Here is a 24380-nt window from a genome sequence, read left to right on the forward strand (position 1 = left end):
CATCCGTAGCTATTTCCACAAGGTATCAAATGTCCTTTTGTCTTCCCAAGCTTCCTTGTATTTTTAGGGAATGGAGAAGGGATGTGACTGAACATGAAAGTTATAGATGAGAGCCAATTCAACATTTCAGGAAGTAAAATGTAAATAAAAGGAATGATCATTTGTTAGGGCATGAATTTCATAATGAATTACTTATACTGTTCCCGTGAAAGTTTAAAGTTATGTATTATTAATGTTGTGGAAATTAAATGAAGGAATAGCTGATGTGTGTTGCCTGTCCCAGAGGCCTGTTAACAACTGGAAGAATGTTATTAACTCACTGAAATAAATATCTGTTTGCCAACATTATCATGTTAACTAAACCTGATGTCTCACCATCAGATCTCTTTCAAAAAAAAAATCAACCGGTTAAAAAGAATTAGAATTAACTTTTAGAAATTTAATGATCTCATCTGAGACGGGGCTGATGGCTTGGAGGGGTCTGATGGCTTAGATGATCTCATCTGAGACGGGGCTGATGGCTTGGAGGGGTCAATAAAGCCCATCACTATAAAGGTGATCTAAATACATCCGCAGAAGTGACTATAAGAATTCTGAGCCTGCAAACATAGTTTGCAAAATTAGCATCTGAACCCATAGCGCAATTTATGACATTCCTCTGTGGGTTATTTCAACAGGTATTAACCTATTCAAAGTGGAGATAACACCACCACTGAAATAGTGCACAAAGAAATGTCATATGAAAAAGTTAAGCTCTTATGCACTAATGTAGCTAACAATCATTTCTAAGCTGCAGACATAAGTGCTTCTGTAAGGCTCAGTTAGCACAATGCTTTCTTCAGCAAAAACTTAGATTCTCCTTCAACAGTCTACAATTTGGCAAAATGATGTGGTCAGAGCAGCCACCTCTGCTGAGGCCAAACCCAAAACAAAATATTCATAAGTGGCTTAACCACTAAATGGGATATGAAAATTGGTTTTGGTAAAAATTACTATCAATGTAGTCTATTTTAGAGAATCACAACACATACTTTAGTGGGGTTTCGCACTGCAAGTTCCTGTAAATTAGAAATCCATTCAGCATGGTGAGGGCATCTGGGACCTGTGTGAACAGGGCAAACAACTGTGTATCTCCTTAACCAATCAGATTGAAGCATCATTAATGAGTAGCGCAGACTGAACCAGGAAGTGTAAGTTAGAATAGTGAATTCAATGTCAATGCAAAATAAGAGAAAGAAAAATTGAAGAGATAAAAGAGACAAAGAAAAAGTAAAAATAAAATGTAATTTTTAAAAAAAATGTCCAACAATAATTAATACCTGAAGGAATGAGACTCCACACTTGTAAAAGTTAATTTTCAGTGCCACAGGGGTTGTTTGGCAGTAAATAAGACTTACTACACCATTAAAATGGTACTTACACTGGAATGGACAAGCCTTAACTTTTTTTGGCGCATTTAGTCTGTACCTATGAGGTCAGTACAATACGTTTGAATGGCGAGTCAGATGGTGTGATGTAGCATCCCCGCAGCTTTTGGAGGAGTAGGGCATCTTAGCCAGAAACTTTTGGATTTCCGCGTGCAACTGAGCATGTGTAGTCACTGGAAGTTGCTTTCCAATTTGCACATAAATAACAGTGAGCGCTGTTAGCCTCACTTATTATTACAGCAAAATCTGGCCCAATGTCATTGGATAGCAATCAGGAATAGGAAACCTAGCCAATTCTCACCCCTCTAAGTTAGAGGTGCTTAGGTCAAATATAATACTCTGCCTGATATCAACTAACTCAGCACAGACTAGACATTTAACCTGAGATATTCCTGGTCTCTACGGCTCAGCTGTGCACTGGATAAGTAACATATCTTATGCAACCACATCTCTAAATGCAATAGAATGAAACATTTAAATAAGTCTGTGCCTATGGAAAAGCAATGTATAAATAAAATAAAGTTTTCTCAGAAGCTACTATTGGTTCTATTTCCTACATCATGTACTTGAAGCAACCAAAACATTTTAAACATGTAACAGCACAAAACATATTCGTACACACTGCCATGTGTATTTTTGGGTTCCTGCCCATGTTATTTTAAATTGAATATGATTGTCAAGGACAGAACTGATAGTCTGACTGATAGCAGATCTCTTGTAAAAAAGGGTGGGACAGCTGCAACAGTGCAGAAAGCAGACATAATTGGAGGTGATCTCTCCCTCCCGCAGCTCTGCTCCCCAACTATGGCCATCCACTGCAGGTCTTCCCACCCGACAGCTAGCCAGCCTCTCAATCTGACTGGCTGCCAGCCGGGAAACGGAGAAAGAAAAATCAAATGATATCCTGCCGTTAAATTGGGCAGGACCTCCGTGTTCCCCGTACTTCTGGGTTTCCTGGCCGCTACAAGCCCTCCCGCCACCACCCTCACCCCCCCTCCATCCCCGCTTCCCCATGTACATCGGGGCCATTCAGTTTTTCATTTCATTTTTGCCCTTCAATTTTTAGCCTTCTCCCCCTTCAGACTTGGCAAAGTTTGCCAATGAGCTGAAATATCTTTGGAGTCTCTCCAAAGGCTGCAGAGATTTTTCTCCCTCTATTCTGGCACTCCTTATAACTATCCCTATGATTTAAATTTCAGTTGGATCACATTTTTTTTATTCCCGCCACTATTATGCTCCCTGCGCACATCCAAATCTGCATTTGAAGCTATGCTTAATTATGATGATGACCAGAGTGTGGAAAATTGCGTACAAACCCAGCACGCAGGTGAATTTGGCGCCTGTTTCTAGTTATTTAGCTGTAAACTCCACCCATTTCAGAAAATCTACCCTACTATCTGATGTTTTTGCCTTTGTTTTGATAGTGTGATCTATTTAATGTGTGGTTCTTGTTTATAACCAGCATGAGCAGGAAAGAACAGTGGCGTAATCAAAAGGCCACCTCCAATTATGTCTGCTTTCTGCACTGTTGCAGCTGTCCCACCCTTCTTTACAAGAGATCTGCTATCAGTCAGACTACCAGTTCTGTCCTTGACAATCATATTCAACTTAACATGGGCAGGAACCCAAAAATACACGTGGCAGTGTGTATGAATATGTTTTGCGCTAATGCATGTTTAAAATGTTTTAGTTGACCTCACCAGATCAGGAAAAGTGAGTACAGTTACTAATTCACCTGCATTCTGTGGTGACTATTACCCCCTCCCCCCTACACACTGCCCTGTGAAGCCTACTCCATCACATCACTCCTCACACCCACTCAAGGCTCAATGTCAAGTCGGCTTCACTTTCTATGCACTTCTTCACCCTCCCATTTGTGCACCCACCTCTCCCACTCACCCCAATCCTGATGCAATGTGATCAATCTGTCTGATAATCACCCTCTGATGCATCTGCTTCATTGTCATCCTGACCCAAAGCACTGCATCCATCGGGTGACCGGGTCACCCTCACTCACTCACAGTCTGTACTTTCTCTGCTTGTAGCAGAAGAGAGCGCAAAATGCAAGGCAGAGGGCGAGGACTGGAGGGGGGGCCTCCACAAATAGTGGCCCTCACAGAGGCAGAGAAGGAGGCCTCGGAGATAAGCTGTACGGTGGAGTGCCTGGCCATCGGGGATGCAGAGGCTGGCATCCCGCAAACGTCTGGTGACAGAACTTTAATATCCCTCACACATAACATGGATTGACGTTATCAATGATTGACCTGTTTCACACCTCAGAATGCTCATTGCCACACACTACCCCTGCGATGATTCTTAATATTGCTGTGTGTTCTCTTCCAGGTGCATCACGGACTGAAGACGTGGATGAGGGTGATTCCTCAGAGGAGATCCCTACCTCTGAAGGCGCACTGTCACATCTTGGTAAGCCATGCACCAGCGCAGATACTTACAGCTTGGTGGGTCCTATTAGAGAGGTAGTTGGGTTGTCACCTGGTGATTCTCCACTCACAAGTGAGCCTGAGCAGACAATGGTGGCAGGGGCAGCGGTGGAAAGTCCGTTTCGGTGAGTGCACACCTCTCCAAGCTCTGCTCAGCTTGGCACAGATGCTGAACCCCGGGGCCATTCTTGTGATGTGCTGGAAGACTTGCCATGCTCAGTCTCCGTATTGACGCAGAGGCTGGAGAAGTCCACGTCCAGCATTAGTGGACTGGTGGTGCAGGTAAGTGCGGGAATATCTGCATTGGAGGGCATGGCAGCCTCCATTGCGCTTCAAGCACGGCTCACAAATGAGTCCATTCAGGCCCCGACAACGGCCGTGCGGACTCAGGATGCCAACATGTCTGTCTGCCTGTTTAAGGCGGCAGTTACTTTAGCAGCGGGCATGAAACGTTTCACAGATCTGCTCCAAGCTGTTGTCCAGCAGAGTGGTAGGAGTGATGTGGCTGTGGCCCAGAAGCGGGATGATGGCAAAATGGACATGGACGTGGGGACGCCACTCAAAGCGCTCCCACGTCTCACCCGTTGCACCACTGCCCTCCCCGCCACCACCCAAACCGGTAACTGCAATGCTGCCTCCTCTCCAGATGGCCAAGCCTGCCCCTGCACAGGTGCAGATGGAGCAGTCTTTGGAGGGACCCTCACAGCCTCCGTCGTAGGCCGAAAGCATCTAAGCAGTCCGGGCATGAATCTGAGCAACCTGCCACTACCTCTGCTGCTGCCACAGGGGATGCACCATGTAGAAGCGATAGGAAGAGGAAGTCGAAGATTTTGTAATCACTAAGGGCATGCACAAGGGTGTCTGACAGACTGTCATGTTTTTCATTTATATTTGGTTTATGTTAACTTCATATTAAATGTTATGATTATCACCGCCACTGCCACATCTTGCCCATTCTTGAGTCCCTTTTGTGAAAGCGTCCTTTCATGTGCTTCTTCATGAACAGTGAGACTTGATGCCACCCATTAGATGTATCTACAATGGGTGTATGTGTAGTGCAATTTGGGGGGCGGTGCTGGTGATCCTTACAGGCGGTCTGAATACTTGACTATCTTCACTTTGTAGATCTCCCTATGAGAATCTATCAAATATGAGTGACTTCCTGGCATGACGAGTAGCCAGGTGAGACACTGCTCTGCCGATGATTTGCCCATCGTCGTCCTCCTCCTCCTCCTCAATGTTGATGTCAGATGCGGCTGCTTCTTGAGTGCATGGTACCTCATCCAACGGTAACCCTCTCTGTTGAGCGATGTTGTGCAGGTCGCAACGCACGTATTATTCTATACACCCTCGCCGGTGAGTACTGAAGGGCTCCCCCAGATCGATCCAGGACCTGAAGCGCATCTTGAGCATTCTTATTGCTCGTTCAATAACAGACCTGGTGGTGATGCGGCTGTCGTTGTACCGCTGCTGTGCCTCACTGGTGGGGTTTCTCAGAGGAGTCATGAGCCACATCTGCAGGGAGTATCACTTGTCTCCGAGGAGCCAGCCCTTAAGTCTGTTTTGTGCGTGGGAGAGTTAAGTACTTTAGATTTTAAGAAACCTAAATATTCCACCCCAGGGCCTAGGAGAAAGGTATTTCATTGCAGTGGATGTTCTCTTGATATCAGGTATGCAGATCCTCATGGAATGTGTGCGCACATCCATACTGTGTTTGAGGTAGGTATACCCTGCACACATTAAGTAGCCATGATGTGGAGATGCCGGTGATGGACTGGGGTTGACAATTGTAAACAATTTTACAACACCAAGTTATAGTCCAACAATTTTATTTTTAATCCCACAAGCTTTCGGAGGCTTCCTCCTTCCTCAGGTGGTGTGGAAATAACATTTTCGAATCCTTCGCATTTTAAAATCACAGAACAATGCCTGGTGATTACTGCCCGTTGCCAAGGCAATCACAGTGAGCAGACAGAAAGGTGTCACCTAAAAAGGCCACCGAATATACAAACCCCCCCAAAAAAAGAGAGAGAGAGATAAGGAAGACAGTCAATGACCCGTTATATTAAAAACAAGCTCACCATGGACTACTCCTCAGAATCAGTTTCTTTCTTGGACACACGAATCTCCATCAAAGACGGGCACCTCAGCACCTCACTCTACCGCAAGCCCACAGACAACCTCACGATGCTCCACTTTTCCAGCTTCCACCCTAACCACGTCAAAGAGGCCATCCCCTATGGACAGGCCCTGCGAATACACAGGGTCTGCTCAGACGAGGAGGAACGCGATGGACACCTACAGACGCTGAAAGACGCCCTAGTAAGAACGGGATATGATGCTCGACTCATCGATCGACAGTTCCGACGGGCCACAGCGAAAAATCGCGTAGACCTCCTCAGAAGACTAACATGGGACGCAACCAACAGAGTACCCTTCGTCGTCCAGTACTTCCCCGGAGCGGAGAAACTACGCCATGTTCTCCGCAGCCTTCAACATGTCATCAATGATGACAAACACCTCGCTATGGCCATCCCCACACCTCCACTACTCGCCTTTAAACAGCCACCCAACCTCAAACAAACCATCGTTCGCAGCAAATTACCCAGCCTTCAGGAGAACAGCGTCCACGACACCACACAACCCTGCCACGGTAACCTCTGCAAGACATGCCAGATCATCGATACAGATACCACCATCACACGAGAGGACACCACCCACCAGGTGCACGGTTCATACTCCTGTGACTCGGCCAACGTTGTCTACCTCATACGTTGCAGGAAAGGATGCCCCAGAGCATGGTACATTGGCGAGACCATGCAGACCCTGCGACAACGGATGAACGGACACCGCGCAACAATCGCCAAACAGGAGGGTTCTCTCCCTGTCGGGGAACACTTCAGCAGTCATGGACATTCAGCCACCGACCTTCGGGTAAGCATACTCCAAGGCGGCCTTCGAGACACACGACAACGCAAAATCGTCGAGCAGAAATTGATAGCCAAGTTCCGCACCCATGAGGACAGCCTCAACCGGGATCTTGGGTTCATGTCACACTACACGTTACCCCACCAGCGAACAAATGTTATCTGTTTTTAATATAACGGGTCATTGACTGTCTTCCTTCTCTCTCTCTCTTTTTTTGTTTTTGGGGGTTTGTATATTCGGTGGCCTTTTTAGGTGACACCTTTCTGTCTGCTCACTGTGATTGCCTTGGCAACGGGCAGTAATCACCAGGCATTGTTCTGTGATTTTAAAATGCGAAGGATTCGAAAATGTTATTTCCACACCACCTGAGGAAGGAGGAAGCCTCCGAAAGCTTGTGGGATTAAAAATAAAATTGTTGGACTATAACTTGGTGTTGTAAAATTGTTTACAAACATTAAGTAGCAGTCACATTTTTATTTTTAAACCTATACAACAGCACAACTAGACAACAATAATTTTAAATAGTTTTTCAGTCAGCCTATTCAGCATAATTATATGGAATTCCATAGTGAACTGTCTTTGCAACATCAGAGAAGTGTATTCATTTTAGATCTGTTCAATAAAATACCCACTTCCTGGACTTGATAGAGTAGCACTTTAATCACAGGTTGCAGTTTAGAGCCAATGCCCTGGTTTCCAATGAAGTTTTTAATTGAAGTACAATAATGTTCCCTAATTTTGTGAAATTTCCATCATTACTTTTTTTCCACGCATTTACTTTGTGTGTCACATCAACACCCATTTCAATGATCCGATAACCACAAGTTTAGAGTGGGATTTGGGTTGTCTGTGAACTATCTGATAATAAAAAAAGCCTTAAATACACAATCATAACTGAGCAAATGTAACCATAAAAATCTTAATGTTCTTACCGCACATCAGGTTATAGACTTCAATATTTGAAAATGGTTGAACTTTAGTCCTGCCTTTAAATCCAGGTCCATGACCTAAAAAGATGGTCTTCCATTGTCAAAGAAAGAAAATGGAAATGCAATTACTTCTCATGGTAATAAGTTACATTCCAAAAAGAAGTCAATATTTAAATTACTGTCTTGGTTAGTGAGCATAATGCAAGACACAAGTAGGATAGAAATCCTCCAGTAACATCTGCACCTCACCTGCATGTTCTTGTATTGATTATCAGAACCATGAAATCCCCCCCTGCAATTTTTATTTGTAGACTTCCTGAGAAAAGAGTGCAGAATGGTTGAAATGTTAGCTCTACACAGAATGACATGTACCGCAAAATCTAAAAAAAAAATTATACAATAGTTAACAAAACCAAAAGGCAATCCTGAAAATGAGTGGAGTAAATTCTTCAAAAGACACCAAAATTAAGTGAGTGTGCAGTGAATCGGGGAAGGCGCAGTGAATCGAGGAGGGCGCAGTGAAGTGACAAATATTCTGCGTGCACCTTCATCACTTTTCCTGTGGAGAGAAGGCACCAGTTGGACAGGACGTACAGCTTTCACTAGATGGCAGGGCTCCCTCAAGTGCAGAATCGCATGGAGCCAATGTGGACAAAGTAGCCATGATGCCTTCGTTATGCAGCATTCCAGAGTCGGCATTATTAAAGGAAAATAAACACTGGGTGGAGCATAAGGCTATCCTCTGTATCCATGATTGCCAATCCCACTAAGAAGCTGCCCTAATAGCAAAGCAGCATCTCAGCCACAGGTATTGCAGCACCTGTCTGCTGTTCCTCGGCTGTCATCCCCACCTTCAAAAGTGTGCCATGCAGCTTAGTCACAGTGGGGTAGACATGGATTCTGTGCAATTGTGTAAAACGGGTGATAGCAAGTCGGCAGCCTGTTTTACATCTCTCCCAATTTTTCTTTCCATTGACTTCAACGGAACAATAACTGAAATACTTTTAGCAATTCCCATCATATAGGATCTCATTTGCAGTGTAATGTAAAAGAAATACAGCATAAAAATGGAACTGAATATGTGCACAATGCTGCACTGCTACAAAATTGCATTGCAAACTGAAAAAAAAGTCAGCCCCAAATAAGGAAAAACTAATCAGATGCAATGATAAGACTGATACTTTGGGCCCGATATTAGGAGGGAGGTGGATTGCCAGCGGGGGGTCAACTGGGCACGTGGGTAACGCGCCCAGTGAAATCGGTGGGTTCCCCACGCGATCGTAAGTAAATTGAAGCCACTTACCTTGGCTTCCGGGTTTCGCGCTGGAAAGCTGCGCAACGGGCGGACTGCGAACCCGCATCATAGGCTGTCAGCTGAAGCAGCTCTATTTAAAGGGGCAGTCCTCCACTGACAGATGCTGCAGAAAATAGGCAAAATTACAGCATGGAGCAGCCCAGGGGGAAGGCTGCTGCCAGGTTTAATGATGCCTCACTCCAGGTCTTACTGGATGGGGTGAGGAGGAGGAGGAGGGAGATCTTCCACCCGGCGGACTGGAGGAATTGGCCTGCCTCTGCCACCATGAAGGCCTGGCTCGAGGTGGCAGAGGAGGTCACCAGCACCACCAACATATCATGCACCTCCATACAGTGCAGGAGGCACTTCAATGACCTAACCAGGTCAGCCGAAGTGAGTACACTTACTCATTCCCCTACTCTCCATCTGCCACATCACCACCCCAACTCCACATCTCCTTCTGCACTGCCAACACTACTCTTATCACTTCACTCCTCACACCCACTGAACCCTCATCCTCATCTTACCTGCACTTACTCACCTCGCCAGTACTCATCCCACCACTACCACTCAACCAATCCTCATACAATCTCATGGCTCTGTCTCATACTCACCCTCTCATGCATCTCTTTCACGGTCAGCCTCACCCAACCTGCCACTACCTGTGCTGCAGCCACAGGGCATGTGTGTAGTAGGAAGCGCAAGGCAAACGTGTCGTGAGCATGAAGGGGATGCACAAGGGTGTTTGAGGGTTTGTCATGGTTTTTACCAATATTTGATTTCTGATCAACTCACATTACATATATTGTCACCACTACTGCCACGTCTTGGCCATTCTTGACTGGCTTGTGCAATAAGGCCCTTTCATGAGGTTCTCCATGAACACCCTTGATGCCACCTATTGGGTCACCCTACAGTGGGTGTATGTGTAGTTGCACGACTACTTTGTGCAGGTGCCTCTTGCGCAGCACTGTTGTGTAGCTCCACGTGGCGTACCTGGCGAGGCTGGTGATGTTGCTCGTCCTCCAATGGAGTGATGAATGCAGCTATGGAACAGCTCCCCCATCCTGACGGTGTGAGTTTGAGAGGGTCCACAAAGTAGGTAAATGTGTTTGGACAGCAGAGTTTAGGGTATGATGTAATAATTTTGAGTGTGGAGACAACGGTGTGGCAGGCAAAACTTTGTCTGAGGTGACAGAGTGCCCTGCTGCAATGAATGAGGTATTCCCCCCAACTGTCAAGGAATCCTCTGCATCTTCCAATGGCTGCTGATGGAAACATGTCTGCAACAACAGGAAGTGTTTCCCACGGCATGGGAAACACGCTGAGGAGAGTCCAAAATCACATCTCTGCTAAAATCTCTTCCCAATGAGGTCTGTCAATGACCTCAAGTACCCCCCTAACTATCTAAACTGTCATCCCGCCGGCTTTAATTGCCGGTGGGAGTCCCGCATGCGGGGGCTGCGCGCGCACCAATTTGCGTCATTGGGGAACCCGGAAGTGGGCGGGGTGGAGCTGGGCTCCGGACCCGCTCCGGGATTCCCCAATTTTAGGAACCCCCACCCCCCCCCGCCATGAACGTATTCGTTCGGCCATCCTAAAATTGACCCTTTTGCATCTGATATACATTGAGGTGTCAAATTTCTGCAGAGATTCTCCCAGCTGTCTGCCGTGACTTTGGCAGAAGATCCATGGAAACCCTATAGAAACAATGATCTTCCACAGAAGTTACAGCAGACGATCGGTAGAACCCCCTTGGAAATTAATGGCGCGCATATTTGAGGAGGTTAATCGCCAATTAGATATTGCCTAGAGCTAACTGATAAAGGAAAGCAGAACAGTAAGAGGAGCTCTTTTATAAAAAGCAAAAATAACAAAGTCACCACCAAGTTCCATGAGAGATATTAGATTAACTGTGTCATACAGGGAAATATAAGATTATATTATGTTTGTGAAATATAATCTTGATCCAGAGATTCCTGTAAAAGTAATGGAATTATCATGCAGAAACACTGGAGAGAGGGTCATCGTGGTATCTGCACTTAATTAGATCACATTGCCATAGCCATCCTTGAAGTTTAAACCATTATTTTATGCATACTTTTGTGCCTATTATATCAAGTCTACAGCACAGAATCAGGTCATTCGGCCCAACAGATCCATGCCGATGTTAATACTCCGCACAAGCCTCCTCCCTCCCAACTTCATCTAACCCTATCAGGATACCCTTCTATTCCTTTCTCCCTCGTCTGCTTATCTAGCTTCCCCTTAAATGCAACTATGCTATTTTCCTCAACTACACCTTGTGGTAACGGCAGTTGATGCTAGTTCAATTGTTAATTTTAAATCTGAGATTGATAGGTTTTTGTTAACTAAAGGTATTAAGGGAAATGTTGCTAAGGCAGGTATATGGAGTTAGGTTACAGATCAGCCATGATCTCATTGAATGGCGGAACAGGCTCGAGGGGCTAAATGGCCTACTCCTGTTCTTATGTTCCATATTCTTACCACTCTTTGGGTAAAGAAGTTTCTCCTAAATTCTCTATTGGATTTATTAGTGACTATCTTATATTGATGACCTCTAGTTTTGGACTACCCCATAAGCGGAAACATTTTCTCTAAATCTACCATATCAAACCCTTTCATTACCTTAAAGACCTCTATCAGGTCACCCCTCAGCCTTCTCTTTTCTAGAGAAAAGAGCCCCAGCCTGTTTAGTCTTTCCTGATGGGTATATTAGAATTTTCTGTCTGTAAAGAATTAGAATTATCCATGTGCAAATAATTCAAAGTTAACAACTAAAACTAACTTACAGACATTGATATATATTAATGACTTGGATGTACAGGGCACAATTTCAAAATTTGCACATGACACAAAACTTGGAAGTGTAGCAAACAGTGAGGAGGATAGTGAAAGACTTCAAGAGGATATAGACAGGCCGGTGGAATGGACGGATACGTGGTAGATGAAATTTAATGCAGGGGATTGCGAAGTGATACATTTTGGCTGGAAGAACGAGGAGAGGCAATATAAACTAAATGGTACAATTCTAAAGGGGGTGCAGGAACAGAGAGACCTGGGGGTTATGTACACAAATCTTCGAAGATGGCAGCACAGCTTGGTTAAAAAAGCATACAGGATCCTGGGCTTTATAAATAGAGGCATAAAGTACAAAAGCAAGGAAGTTATGTTGACCCTTTATAAAACACTGGTTCAGCCATAGCTGGAGTATTGTGTCCAATTCTGGGCACCGCACTTTAGGAACGATGTGAAGGCCTCAGAGGGTGCAGAAAAGATGGTTCTAGGGATGAGGGACTTCAGTTATGTGGATAGACTGGAGAAGCTGGGGTTGTTCTCTTTAAAGCAGAGAAGGTTGAGAGGAGATTTGATAGAAGTGTTCACAATCATGAAGGGTTTAGATAAAGTAAATAATGAGAACCTGTTCCCATTGGCGAAAGGGTCGAGAACCAGAGCACACAGATTTAAGATGATTGGCAAAAGAACCAAAGGCAACATGAGGAAAAACATTTTTACGCAGTGAGTAATTATGATCTGGAATGCGCTGCCTGAAAGGGTGGTGGAAGCAGATTCAATTATGGCTTTCAAAAAGGAATTGGATAAGTATTTCAAGGGAAAAAAATTTCAGGGCTAAGGGGAAAGAGCAAGGGATTGGGACTAATTCGATTGATCTTACAAAGAGCCAGCATGGGCTCGATGGCCGAATGACCTCCTTCTGTGCTGTAATCATTCTATGATTCCATGACTCTGAAAACAGAAAATGCTGGAAACACTCTGCGGGTCAGGCAGGATTTGTGGCAAGAACACAAATCGACGTTGCGTTTGTAGCACTCTTCCTCCGGTTCGGAGTGCGATACCCGGCATGTCGACTCGCTTTCTCTCAATAGATGCTGCCTGGCCTGCCGAGCGTTTCCAGCGTTTTCTGTTTCTATTTCAGATTTCCACCATCTGCAGTATTTTGCTTTGTCTTTAACTTACAGGGCAGCCTGCCATTGTGGGTCAAAATACAAATGAACGTCCTCAATTCTTCCACTGCTGGCATAGTGCAAACGCTTTGGCAAGAAATGTTTCAGGTAGGGCTTGAAGTGTTGATCTGATGATCTGCACTAACGCAACAAAGATTACATATTAATTTCTTGTACTACCATTCCAAAATTTCTATATTAGAACTTAACTACCACTTCATATTTATATTATTCAATTATAATTGTGCTTATTCAAGGAAAGTATGAAATCCATCATGCGTATTAGAAGTTTATGAAATCCACTTACTGTAAGATTTTTTACAACACCTTCTGAATCAACTGAAACAAAAATACAGGAGAATTAGTCACATAAGGAACTGTTAATTAAGATAAATACCTTTTCCACATCCTAGCACCTCACACCTTCCCAGCCAAAAGAACAGGCTGAAGTCCCAGACTCCAGCCAAAGTCCTACTGGCTTCTGTTAATAATACTCTATAAACAAACAAACAGTCAGTAGGAGGCATGGGCTGATTTCATTTTCCTTTCCTCGCCCATCATGGCAAAGAGTGTACCACCATTTAAATATCTCTTATGATGGAATGGCTGAGAGCAGAAATTCAGCTTGGCAAATTCGCATTCTACTACTCCTGCATTTTTTGCTGACGAACACCACAAGCCCACCAGTGAGCCAAACCCCACATTCCACCGCCAACCCCCCCCCCAACCCCGAGTTCTGTCAAACCTCGGGTTCCCCCTACATAGTAATGCCAGATCAAAGGACGCCCCTCTCATGCTGTCAAACTGCAGGTCATCCACCTCAGCTCTGCTGAACCCCAGGACCATCCCCCAGTCTTACAACTTACCATGACTGTCCCCAGAGCTATTAAAGCCCAGGTCTGCCTTTACTACCAAACAGCAAGGCCACCTCCAGGGCAGCTAGACCCATTCCTCCTACCCAGGCATGCTAAATTCCAGTTATCTACTTCCAACTGATATCTCTTCCTGCTGTGTATTCTCAGCTTTAAAACTGATAAGGGATAAATATTAAATACATATAGTTAGAGGAATAGATGAATAAAATAAAGACCACAGCTACAGTGTTCACAGAATAATGGACAGAGTTGGGGAATTCAATCCCCAAAACACCAGAGAAACTCCCAGAATATCATTTAATGAAAGTGGAATTTGACTTACTCGCTCTCTGTAAATCAGTGGCCGTTAACGTTATCTCCTAACTGGCAGAAACCCCCATAGCGTTATCAAAAAGCAAATCCTCCGACTCACCGTGTGCAACACCACGGGAGATCTGCTGGTATTTTAAAAAAACCTTTGGACACATAAAAAAGGTACGGAAAAAAATCTGTATCACCTGATCCTGCAACAGCCAGCATGTCATAACAGAACACTGCAGTTAAGTTTTTTTTTTAAAAAAACTGATTCCATTTTAAAATGTGACCTCTTTATTTTTGCCTTGATATTTTCTTGAGACACACTCTACAGGTAGCAGATTATGTGCCCATTTCACTTGAAAGACTTCATTCAAGTATCTTATTGTATGTGCAATATCCAGAAACTTTGTTGCTGTTGAGCTATTAGAATTCAAAACAAAGGGGTAATGAAAAATGTAACAACCCTGGGGAGAGCACTGTGGGATGACGAGGTCATCATTTCCCCACCCCGGGAGGGATGGATCGGGTATAGGAACATAGGAACAGGAACAGGAGTAGGCCATTCAGCCCCTCGAACCTGTTCCGCCATTCAATTAGATCATGGCTGATCTGTACCTCACCTCCATCTACCCGCCTTTGATCCATATCCCTGGATATTCATACCCAACAAAAATCTATCTATCTCAGTCTCGAAAGCTCCAATTGTCATGGCATCCACAGCCTTTTGGCGAGAGAGTTCCAGATTTCTACTACCCTTTGTGTAAAAAAAGTGTTTCCTGATTTTGCTCCTGAATGGCCTAGCTCTCATTTTAAGATTATGTTCCCTGGCTCTTGATTCCCCCATCAGAGGAATTAGTTTCTCTGTATCTACCCCTTCAAAACCTTTTAACATTTTGAACAGCTCAATCAGATCACCCCTCAATCTTCTATACTCAAGGGAATACAAGTCAAGTTTATGCAACCTGTCCTCATAATTTAATATACAAAGCGAGACCTGGAAGATTCTGAGAGCAGAGAGAGAAACTTGTGTAGACCCACACACAGCACTAAATAATGGAGTCTTCAACATCAGCAGCGCCTCAGGGTCATTACAATAAGTAGACAGTGGCTGTCAGAAAAATAATTGGATGCACTTTAAACATTCTCAGCTTCTGCCCTGTGTTCCCCTTATTTTTAAATGGTGAATATAGACTGCCTTAGAGTATACATTGTATCAACTATCAGCCGTCATCTCTTTGCTCATAGAATGTTGCTGCAGTAGTTCACATTACTTTTTATGGATTGTGGGAAGGCAAATGTAAGTTTAACAGCACAAAGCACACACTTGTATTTCTCCTCTTCTCAAACTGTTGGGCAGTCCACATAGTTTCACCAAAGAGAAATGTCATCTTTGTTTACTATCCTCAACTCTGCAAATATCTGAAATACTTAAATTTGTTGATTACCTACATGTGAAATACTCCTTAGGGACATCCTTAGCTCTTATCCGAGCAGCTGGCCCATAATACAAGTAGATGTTCTCGACTTTGTCCAAATAACTGTTCATATATTCAATCTTTTCACAATTAGCTTCTTCCATTCCTGAAAGATATTAAAAGTCAGCAGATTACAGTGAATATAACATTTCTCTAAAAGCATAAGACTTTATTATAAAATGGCCATTGTTCTCTGTATGCAAGCAGCTAAAATAGACAATTTTTGAACAGACAATAAGCTTTGAATTTTTTGTCACCAGGTTTTCTTTTTTCCATCAATTTTCTCCATTTAATTAGAACTCTATGGATTAGACCTACTTCAGAGTAGTTAAAAGATATCCATGCATTGGAAAGGGTACAGAGACGAGCAATGGGACATTCCAAGGGGAAAGGGGAAGCTGCCAGTAAAGATGGGAGGTTTAAGCAGTTAAAAGGGGAGAGAAGAATTCATCTAAGTATGTGAAATATTAGATGGCATGTGGTCAGAAAAGTAAACCTAAATTATTGCTTTAAAATAAACCAGGACCAATAAATCAGAGGACATAAATTGAAATTAGTGAAAAATAAATTTAAAGTAGACATTTCAGGAAGAATTCTTAAAAGTGGTAAATGTTTACAATAATCTGCCAGGCAGGATAGTAGAGGTGAAAACATGCTGTTGTTCAAGACACTGTAATGGGAGAGTTGGGATATTAGAGGGATAAATGTCAATGGGCTGAATGACCTTTTCTTGTCCCTGACTTTTCTTATGCTCTTGTATATCCCCCTCCAGAAGGCATTGGCTCATACCAGGGCAGATATGAGCAGATCTCCAGTACCTTCCCTACAATGCCATCCTTCATGTGTGAAGCTTAGACACTGAATATTGCAGGCTACTTGACTGTCAGAGGCATCACAACTAAATCTAATCATGTTTTTGCTTGACATCAGGCCAAATCCAAAGTGTACAACCTCACTTTCCTGTTCAATCCTGAGCTGAATTTCAAATCCCACATCTGGTTCATCCCATGTAATACAGCCCCAGAACATAACCCTTTTATGCCCTTCACCCCCACAGCCACTAAAACCCTCATCCATTCAGTCATCACTTCAAGGCTTGATTTCTTGAACTTCTCTTCCCAAGCGTCCCCAACTCCACTCTACACAAACTCCAAATCATCTGCAACCAGCATCCTATCCCACACACCTATCCTCTGTCCTTACTGACCTCCGTTGGCTCCCTATCCCCCAGCATATTGACTTCAAAATTCTTGATCTTATCTTCAAATCCCTCTATGGCCTTGTTCCACTTCATTACCCAGATCCAGGACATGTAGTGTTTCCTCTCTTGTACCCTTCAGTGCTGGCCCCACCAGAGTATGCGGGGCTTGGTGGGGAGGACACCTCATTTGCATAGGCCTGGCAGGCCACTGACATCACTAGGGGCACATCTCAGGCACCTGCCAGCCTACACAGGCAGGAATCTCTGGCACCTTGGTGCCATCGAGGGAGGAGAAGAACTGGAAAATTGACTCGCTGGCCCCTAATAAAAGGGGCTATTAACAAAAAATAACGTTTTTAAATTACCTTATCTTTAAGGGTACAGGCTGCTTTCCTAGCCTGCATCAACCATTGGGGGTCCCTTTTATTCTTGGAGGTTTGTACATCTCATCATGGCCCTTGGAATGTTTTTAGGAACATAGGAACAGGAGTAGGCCATTCTGCCCCTCAAGCCTGTTCTGCCATTCAATTAGATAGTGATTGATCTATATATTTACTCCATTTACTCGCCTTGGTATATACAAAAATCTATCAATTTCAATTAATGTAGCCTCAAAAGCTTTTTGGGGGAGCGAGTTCTAGATTTCCACTACACTTTTCTACATTGAAGACACTATATAAATGCAAGTTGTCACCAAGCCCTAGGAAGCCAGGGATTCAGGAACCCAGCATTGCAGTCCCTGGCCCCAGCCTTGCCCCCATTGATGCAGATCATGTTTGGGGTGGACAGAGATTTTTTTCCCCAAACAAGGCCCCCAAAGTAACTCCCAGCGAAGACTGGGACTCAGATACGCTGGGCCTTCTGCTGAACTTCTGCCGGAGTTACTGTGGAGGTTTGCCAGAAATCCTCATTTTAAGGGCCTAAGAATCTAGAACACAGGATTGAATTACTGAGTACGTGGTGAAACAGGAGTTAACCAGTGCTAGCCGACATGGATTTCAAAAAGGCAGGTCATACATGACTGACCATATAGAATTCTTTGTAGAAAAAAAGAGGATTGATAAAGGAAATGAAGTTGATGTGGTTTATATGGATTTTCAAAAGCATCTATTAAGATACTACATAAGAGACTTATGCCAAAGATAATGGCACATGGACTTACGGGGATTGTGGCTACATCGACAGAGATATGATTGGAAAGGAGAAAGCAAAAGGGTAGAAATAAAAGAAAATTCACCAATGTTACAAATGGTATTCCATGCAAATCTACATTTGGACTGCTCTTATTTACTGTAAATAAATAATCTGCATGTAGGAAAAGAAAACAATATTGAAATTTGCTGATGACATCAAATTGGGAGTATGGCAAATTGTGAGAAGCGCTGTGAAAGACTGTAGTTTGCCCCTTTAGGTTTGCTGTAGCAATTAAACCACTGCCTTTGAGGGGTTGTGTGTGCAAGCTCTGGTGTCATACCATGGTCAGATAACAGAATTAGGTTGACACATCGCTGCAGGTTTCTTTGCTTGAGCCCATCCATCAGCATTCCAACTATCATGTCCACTCTCTGCAGTGCTTTTGCCACCTACATATCAAGAGAAAAAAAATACAAAGCCTGGAGTGCACAATACATAACAAGCCAAAATGGTTTTACTAACTCACTTATTACAACATTATTCATATCATTTCTGCTGCAGTTCTAGATCCCAGAAAGATCTTTATTTCAGCTAAGCAGGCAACAGTCAATTGACCCCAAAATGATAGGGAATAATGAATGAGCTAATGTTACTGCGATGCTTACATATGTTATATACTTTCATAGGAATTTGTAGCCATGCCTAGTATTGCAGCACTTCAAAAATGACTTCTGTGACAAGAGTCCTGAATCCACAGAGAGCAGTGAGCCCAACTTTGTGTATTTACATAAAGAGCACCTCAAAGATCTTTGTTATTTTGATTCAAGGAAAATAATTTTAAAGTTACTTTGAGAATTAAGAACTGTATTTTTTGAATTATGTAGATTTATTCTCGCTTCTGTATAATTTCACTTTTTAATAAACACAAATTATGTGGTTAACTCCAGCTCGGGAGATCTGGAGCACACTGGGTAGTCTGTAGTAGTTCCAGTGCATAATACAATGGTAAAAGGGTTTATCATTCACCCTATAACCTGCTATCCTATTTCATTGGCTTGCCTACGGAAGCCAACTTTTGTACTGTGCAAAAGTAAAAGTTTTGGGAAGTAGCCTGAATTGTAACAGATCCCATCATTTTGAAACAGGTTTACAACTATATTTCACTCTGAAAGCATCACATGATAATTATAGTGGAACTTCATTTTACAAACGCTCACTGTCACAATAATTGCACAACAATAATTCTATAACTAAATAAAAGGACTCAAATTTCTGTTAAAATGAACTTCTGGTAAGAATTACTGGTCCTATAATTTTGCACTAAGTAACGGAGTGTAACAAGTAATTTTGCCCTCCTCTATAGAAAGTGTTAATTCATGCAGGGTATGTGTTGGGGGGGGGGGGGACTAATTAACCATGGTGTGCATAGCCAAGCTCGATTCTTCCCTTACCAGACATTTACATAAATGTACTTTCCAAAAGGCAACCTGGGCTGATTTATTCCCTTTCTGTAGCCCAGGGACACTGAGGCTAACTGCAGCACTCACTGCCTTCCTGGATGAAATCAGCTAATCCAGCAGAGACTAGAGAACTGTATATAGGATCTCCCTGTAATAAGTAATGTTAACTTCGATTACTGTTAACACCCAGAATCTCATTTTGCTGCATTAGAAGTATCTGGATATAATTTTACTTTTTGTAAAATTATTAAATTAAGCTACAATCACCATCCAGGCAGAGAACCAAAATTAACTCACTTTATTGCTTTCAGGCCCATATGAATGCCCTGAAGAATCTGGTTCTTCCAAATATAGGGTGTAGAAATCAGGCCTGAAACAACAACAAATCTATTTTGAAACAGCATATATGCATTAATCCTTTACAGTTCAGCAATACTGTAAAATGTTGGCACTGAAAACATGAGAATCACAAGTAATCGGTCAATGGAGTAACAGATATCCCCAATGATGGGGACTCACAGCACAAAATGAAGATCAACATCCACTGAATATAAACATACTATTAAAGTATCGGCTGTGCTAATAACAGTTCACATCACAATTTAACCAATGACAAAAATTACAAAAATGTGGTAGAAACAGAGTAGACAACAGCTAACCATTCTCATTCTCTACTCTAAGCATTCAGAACTTACGTGCAACAATGTGATAGCTTCATCTTTGATCTAGGGGTGCGGATACATAAATATCTTTAAAGGCAGGTATGCAGGTGGCAAAGACAATAAAAAGGGCAAATCGGATTCTGGGTTTTATATATAGGGGCAACGAATATAAAAGGAAGTGATGTTGAATTTGTACAAGACATTGATTAGGTCACAGGTGCAGATCTGGTCTGCACATTATAGGAAGGATTTTCAAGCTATGGAAAGGATGCAACAAAGATTCACTAGAATAATACCAGGAATGAAAGGTTATAGTTGTGAAGAAAAGTTTGAAAATATGTTTTTTTATCCACTGGAGCACAAAAGACTAAGAAGGATCTAACGGAGGTTTCTAAAATTATGACGGGTTTTGTGAAGGTGAATAGTGAACGAGTGTTTCTACAGGTTGACCAATCTGTAACAAGGGGGCAGAGGCTCAGGATTATCACTAGAGGAATGAAGGGGGAAGTTGGAAGATATGCTTTCATACAGAGGATTATTAGAACATGGAATCCTTTACCACAAGTGAATATTGAGGCAGAAACTATGCAGGTAATTTTATGGACGGAAAAACATGTGGGGCTCCCTAATCTCGGTGCTCAAATTCCCAATATACATTCCCAGTGAGCGAAGCTCTGCAGCAGGAGTGTGAAATGATCAAATTTACCTTTAATCACATCACTTAAAAGGGAAATGGGTCAACATTTCAACAAGTGGCAAGTAACATTCGCGCCAGACAATGACCATCTCCAACATGAGAGAGTCTAACCACCTCCCCTTGACATTCAACGGAATTACCATCACCGAATCCGCCACCATCAACATCCTGGGGGTCACCATTGACCAGAAACTTAACTGGACCAGCATATAAATACTGTGGCTACAAGAGAAAGTAAGAGGCTGGGTATTCTGCGGTGAGTGACTCACCTCCTGACTCCCCAAAGCCTTTCCACCATCTACAAGGCACAAGTCAGCAGTGTAATGGAATACTCTCCACTTGCCTGGATGAGTGCAGCTCCAATAACACTCAAGAAGCTCAACACCATTCAGGACAAAGCAACCCGCTTGATTGGCACCCCATCCAGCACCCTAAACATTCACTCCCTTCACCACCGGCACACTGTGGCTGCAGTGTGTATCATCCACAGGATGCATTGCAGCAACTCGCCAAGGCTTCTTCGACAGCACCTCCCATACCCGCAACCTGTACCATCTAGAAGGATAAGGGCAGCAGGCACTTGGGAACAACACCACCTGCACGTTCCCCTCCAAGTAACACACCATCCCGACTTGGAAATATATCGCTGTTCCTTCATCGTCGCTGGGTCAAAATCCTGGAACTCCCTTTCTAACAGCACTGTGGGAGAACCTTCACCACATGGACTGCAGCGGTTCAAGAAGGCGGCTCACCACCATCTTCTCAAGGGCAATTAGGGATGGGCAATAAATGCTGGCCTTGCCAGCGACGCCCACATCCCATGAACGAATCAAAAAAAACATTTGAAAAAGAAGAATTATAAAAGGATGCAGGGAAATGGCATCAAAGTAGATAGTTCTGGTTGAAGAGCTAACACAGGCACGATGGACCAAATTACCTTCTTCTATGCCAAATGTCTATGGTTACAGGAGGCTCGGAACTGGAAGATGTGGAAGGAAGGACCTGGGGAGATTTCCTTGAAAAGATTTCGAAATATATCTCCTGTTTGGCTGGAGATACTAATCTGAGAATAGTATCTGCCAGCTGTCATGTGCAGAGCTCAGCTCCCCTAACAACTAATTTATAGGGCTCTATTTTAGCACCCGCTATCGGGTGCGTTCCTGGCAGGGGGGGCTCTGAGAATCGGGGAATCCCGGAGCGGGTCGGGAGCCCGGCTCCAACCCGCCCACTTCCGGGTTCCCCACAGATGCGCCAGCGTGCGCGCGCAGCCCCCACATGTGGGACTCCCGCAGGCAATTAAAGCCGGCGGGGTGCCACTTGAGAGTATTTATTCAGGTATTTCAGGTCATTAACAGACCTGATTATGGGAATATGTCAGCAGGGGTGGGATTTTAGAGACAACTGGGACTGTTTCCCATACTGGGGGAAACACTCCCAGTTCAAATGGACGTGTTGCAGCCATCAGCCTGTGGCAGCTGCAAAGGTCCATTTGACAGGTGGGGGTGGGGAGACCCTCACTCATTGCAGGAGGCCACTCTGTCACTTGGGACAAAGTTTGGCCTCCACCACCCTCCTCCTGACAATCAAATTCACCAACTTGCACACTTACCCCGGGGTCCAGAGACATGTACCTACCTTGCGGACCCCCTCAGATGTACATCTTCCGGATGGGGGCTGCCGTAGCTGCAGTCATGACCTCCTTGGAGGGCGAACAGCATCACCAGCCTCACCATCCACCTCTGGCACGTGGAGCTCCACAACAGAGTGCTGTGACACATCCACCTGCACAGCAGGAGGGAGGGCAACCGCAGAGAGAGATGCGTCGCAGGGGGCACTACCCTTGCCACAGGGTCCACAGACCGAGGCTCAGCTTCCTGGACCTCTCTGAGCAGCAGTGCACACGGAGGCTCAGAGTCACTCGACATGTAGTCGTGGACATCTGCAGCCTCCTTCATGCCAAGCTGATCCCGGCTGGCCCGAGCACCATCTTCTTACCTGCCACTGTCAAAGTCACCACTGCCCTCAACAACTTCTCCTCCACACCCTTCCAGGGTGGCACCGGGGACATCGCCAACGTCTCTCAGTCGTCTGTACAAAAGAGCCCTGCAAATACACCTACACCCACTTTGCGGTGACACAATGGATGGCATCAAGTGTGGGTCTTCATTGTGATCCTCAGGAAAGGGCATTATTGCACAAGCCAGACAAGATTCGCAAAGACGTGGCAGTAGTGGTGACAATATAATATGTGATGGGAGTTGATCAGAAATTAAATATAAGTAAAAACCATGACAAACCCTCAAACACCCTTGTGCATCCCCTTCATGCTCACGACACGTTTGCCTTACGCTTCTGACTGCACATACGTGATGCATGCCCTGTGGCTGCAGCACAGGTAGTGGCAGGTTGAGTGAGGCTGACCATGAAAGAGATGCACGGGAGGGTGAGTATGAGATAGAGCCATGAGATTGTATGAGGATTGGGTTGAGTGGTGGTGGCAGGATGAGTACTGGCGAGGTGAGTAATTGCAGGTAAGATGAGGATGAGGTTTGAGTGGGTGTGAGGGGTGATGTGACAGAGTAGTGTTGGCAGTGCAGAAGGAGATGTGGGGTGGGGGCGGTGTTTTGGCAGACGGAGTGTAGGGGAATGAGTAAGTGTACTCACTTTGGCTGACCTACTTAGGGCATTGCAGCGTCTCCTGCACTGTATGCAGGTGGGCGATATGTTGGTGGCGCTGGTGACCTCCTCTGCCACCTCGAGCCAGGCCTTCATGGTGGCAGAGGCAGGCCGCTTTCCCCCGCCCGCCGGGGGGACGATCTCTGTCCTCCCCTCCTCCTCACCCCATCCATTAAGAGCTGGAGTGAGGCATCATTAACCTGGGAGCAGCCTTCCCCCTGGGCTGCTCCATGCTGTAATTTTTCCTATTTCTTGCAGCATCAGTCAGTGGAGGACTGCCCCTTTAAATAGAGCTCCTCCAGCTGACAGACCTTACTGCGCATGCGCAGTCCACCCGACGCGCAGATCAGCAGTGGGGAACCCGGAAGAGCAGGTAAGTGGATCCAATTAGGCTGCGATCGCGCGCGGAGCAGACTGATTTCACCGGACGCGTTACCCATGCGCCCAGTCGCCCCCCCACCGCGAACCCGCAGCCCTGGCAATATCGAGCCCATAATGTCAGAAAAGCACAGGGGTGCAAACATTTTGTCTTAAGATGGGTTTTAGTACACTGGCACCTGAGTAACACTGTCAGTCACTTTGTATATTGATGTGCGCTCAAAATAGCTTCACATTGATGTGAAATTGGCAGCATAACTAAAGCCTAAGTTATTAAAGGTTGGAAAACATTTGGTGGAAAGTTGCCATTTCAGAGCTGATACTATGGCGTGACATATTTGGGAGATTCCTCTCTCAGCAGTTTGCATTCAGGATGGATGGGGCCTGCATCCAGGAACAGGAGTAATGCTGATCCTAGCTGTCACTGGATACGTTTGAAGTAGACTTCTTACTGCTGGGATACTCAGCATGGTCATCTCCACGATCTGTTGACTACTTTTTAGTATTGAAAATCTCTATG

The 24380-nt window shown here is 44.4% G+C and overlaps 1 protein-coding gene across 1 annotated transcript in view; it reads right to left on the minus strand.

The window, feature by feature from the left end:
• LOC137321828 (venom phosphodiesterase 2-like) overlaps nt 1-24380 on the minus strand; it is a 138777-nt gene that overhangs the window by 34450 nt on the left and 79947 nt on the right. The window contains exons 10-16 of the mRNA XM_067984532.1: nt 19745-19817; nt 18328-18436; nt 15627-15758; nt 13313-13344; nt 13019-13146; nt 7975-8041; nt 7729-7816 (exon numbers count right to left, since the gene is read on the minus strand). Of these exons, the coding sequence (XP_067840633.1) occupies nt 7729-7816; nt 7975-8041; nt 13019-13146; nt 13313-13344; nt 15627-15758; nt 18328-18436; nt 19745-19817 (629 nt within the window). The remainder of the gene's footprint in view (nt 1-7728; nt 7817-7974; nt 8042-13018; nt 13147-13312; nt 13345-15626; nt 15759-18327; nt 18437-19744; nt 19818-24380) is intronic.

The sequence above is a fragment of the Heptranchias perlo genome, chromosome 5 (assembly GCF_035084215.1).
Source record: "Heptranchias perlo isolate sHepPer1 chromosome 5, sHepPer1.hap1, whole genome shotgun sequence".
NCBI lineage: Eukaryota > Metazoa > Chordata > Chondrichthyes > Hexanchiformes > Hexanchidae > Heptranchias > Heptranchias perlo.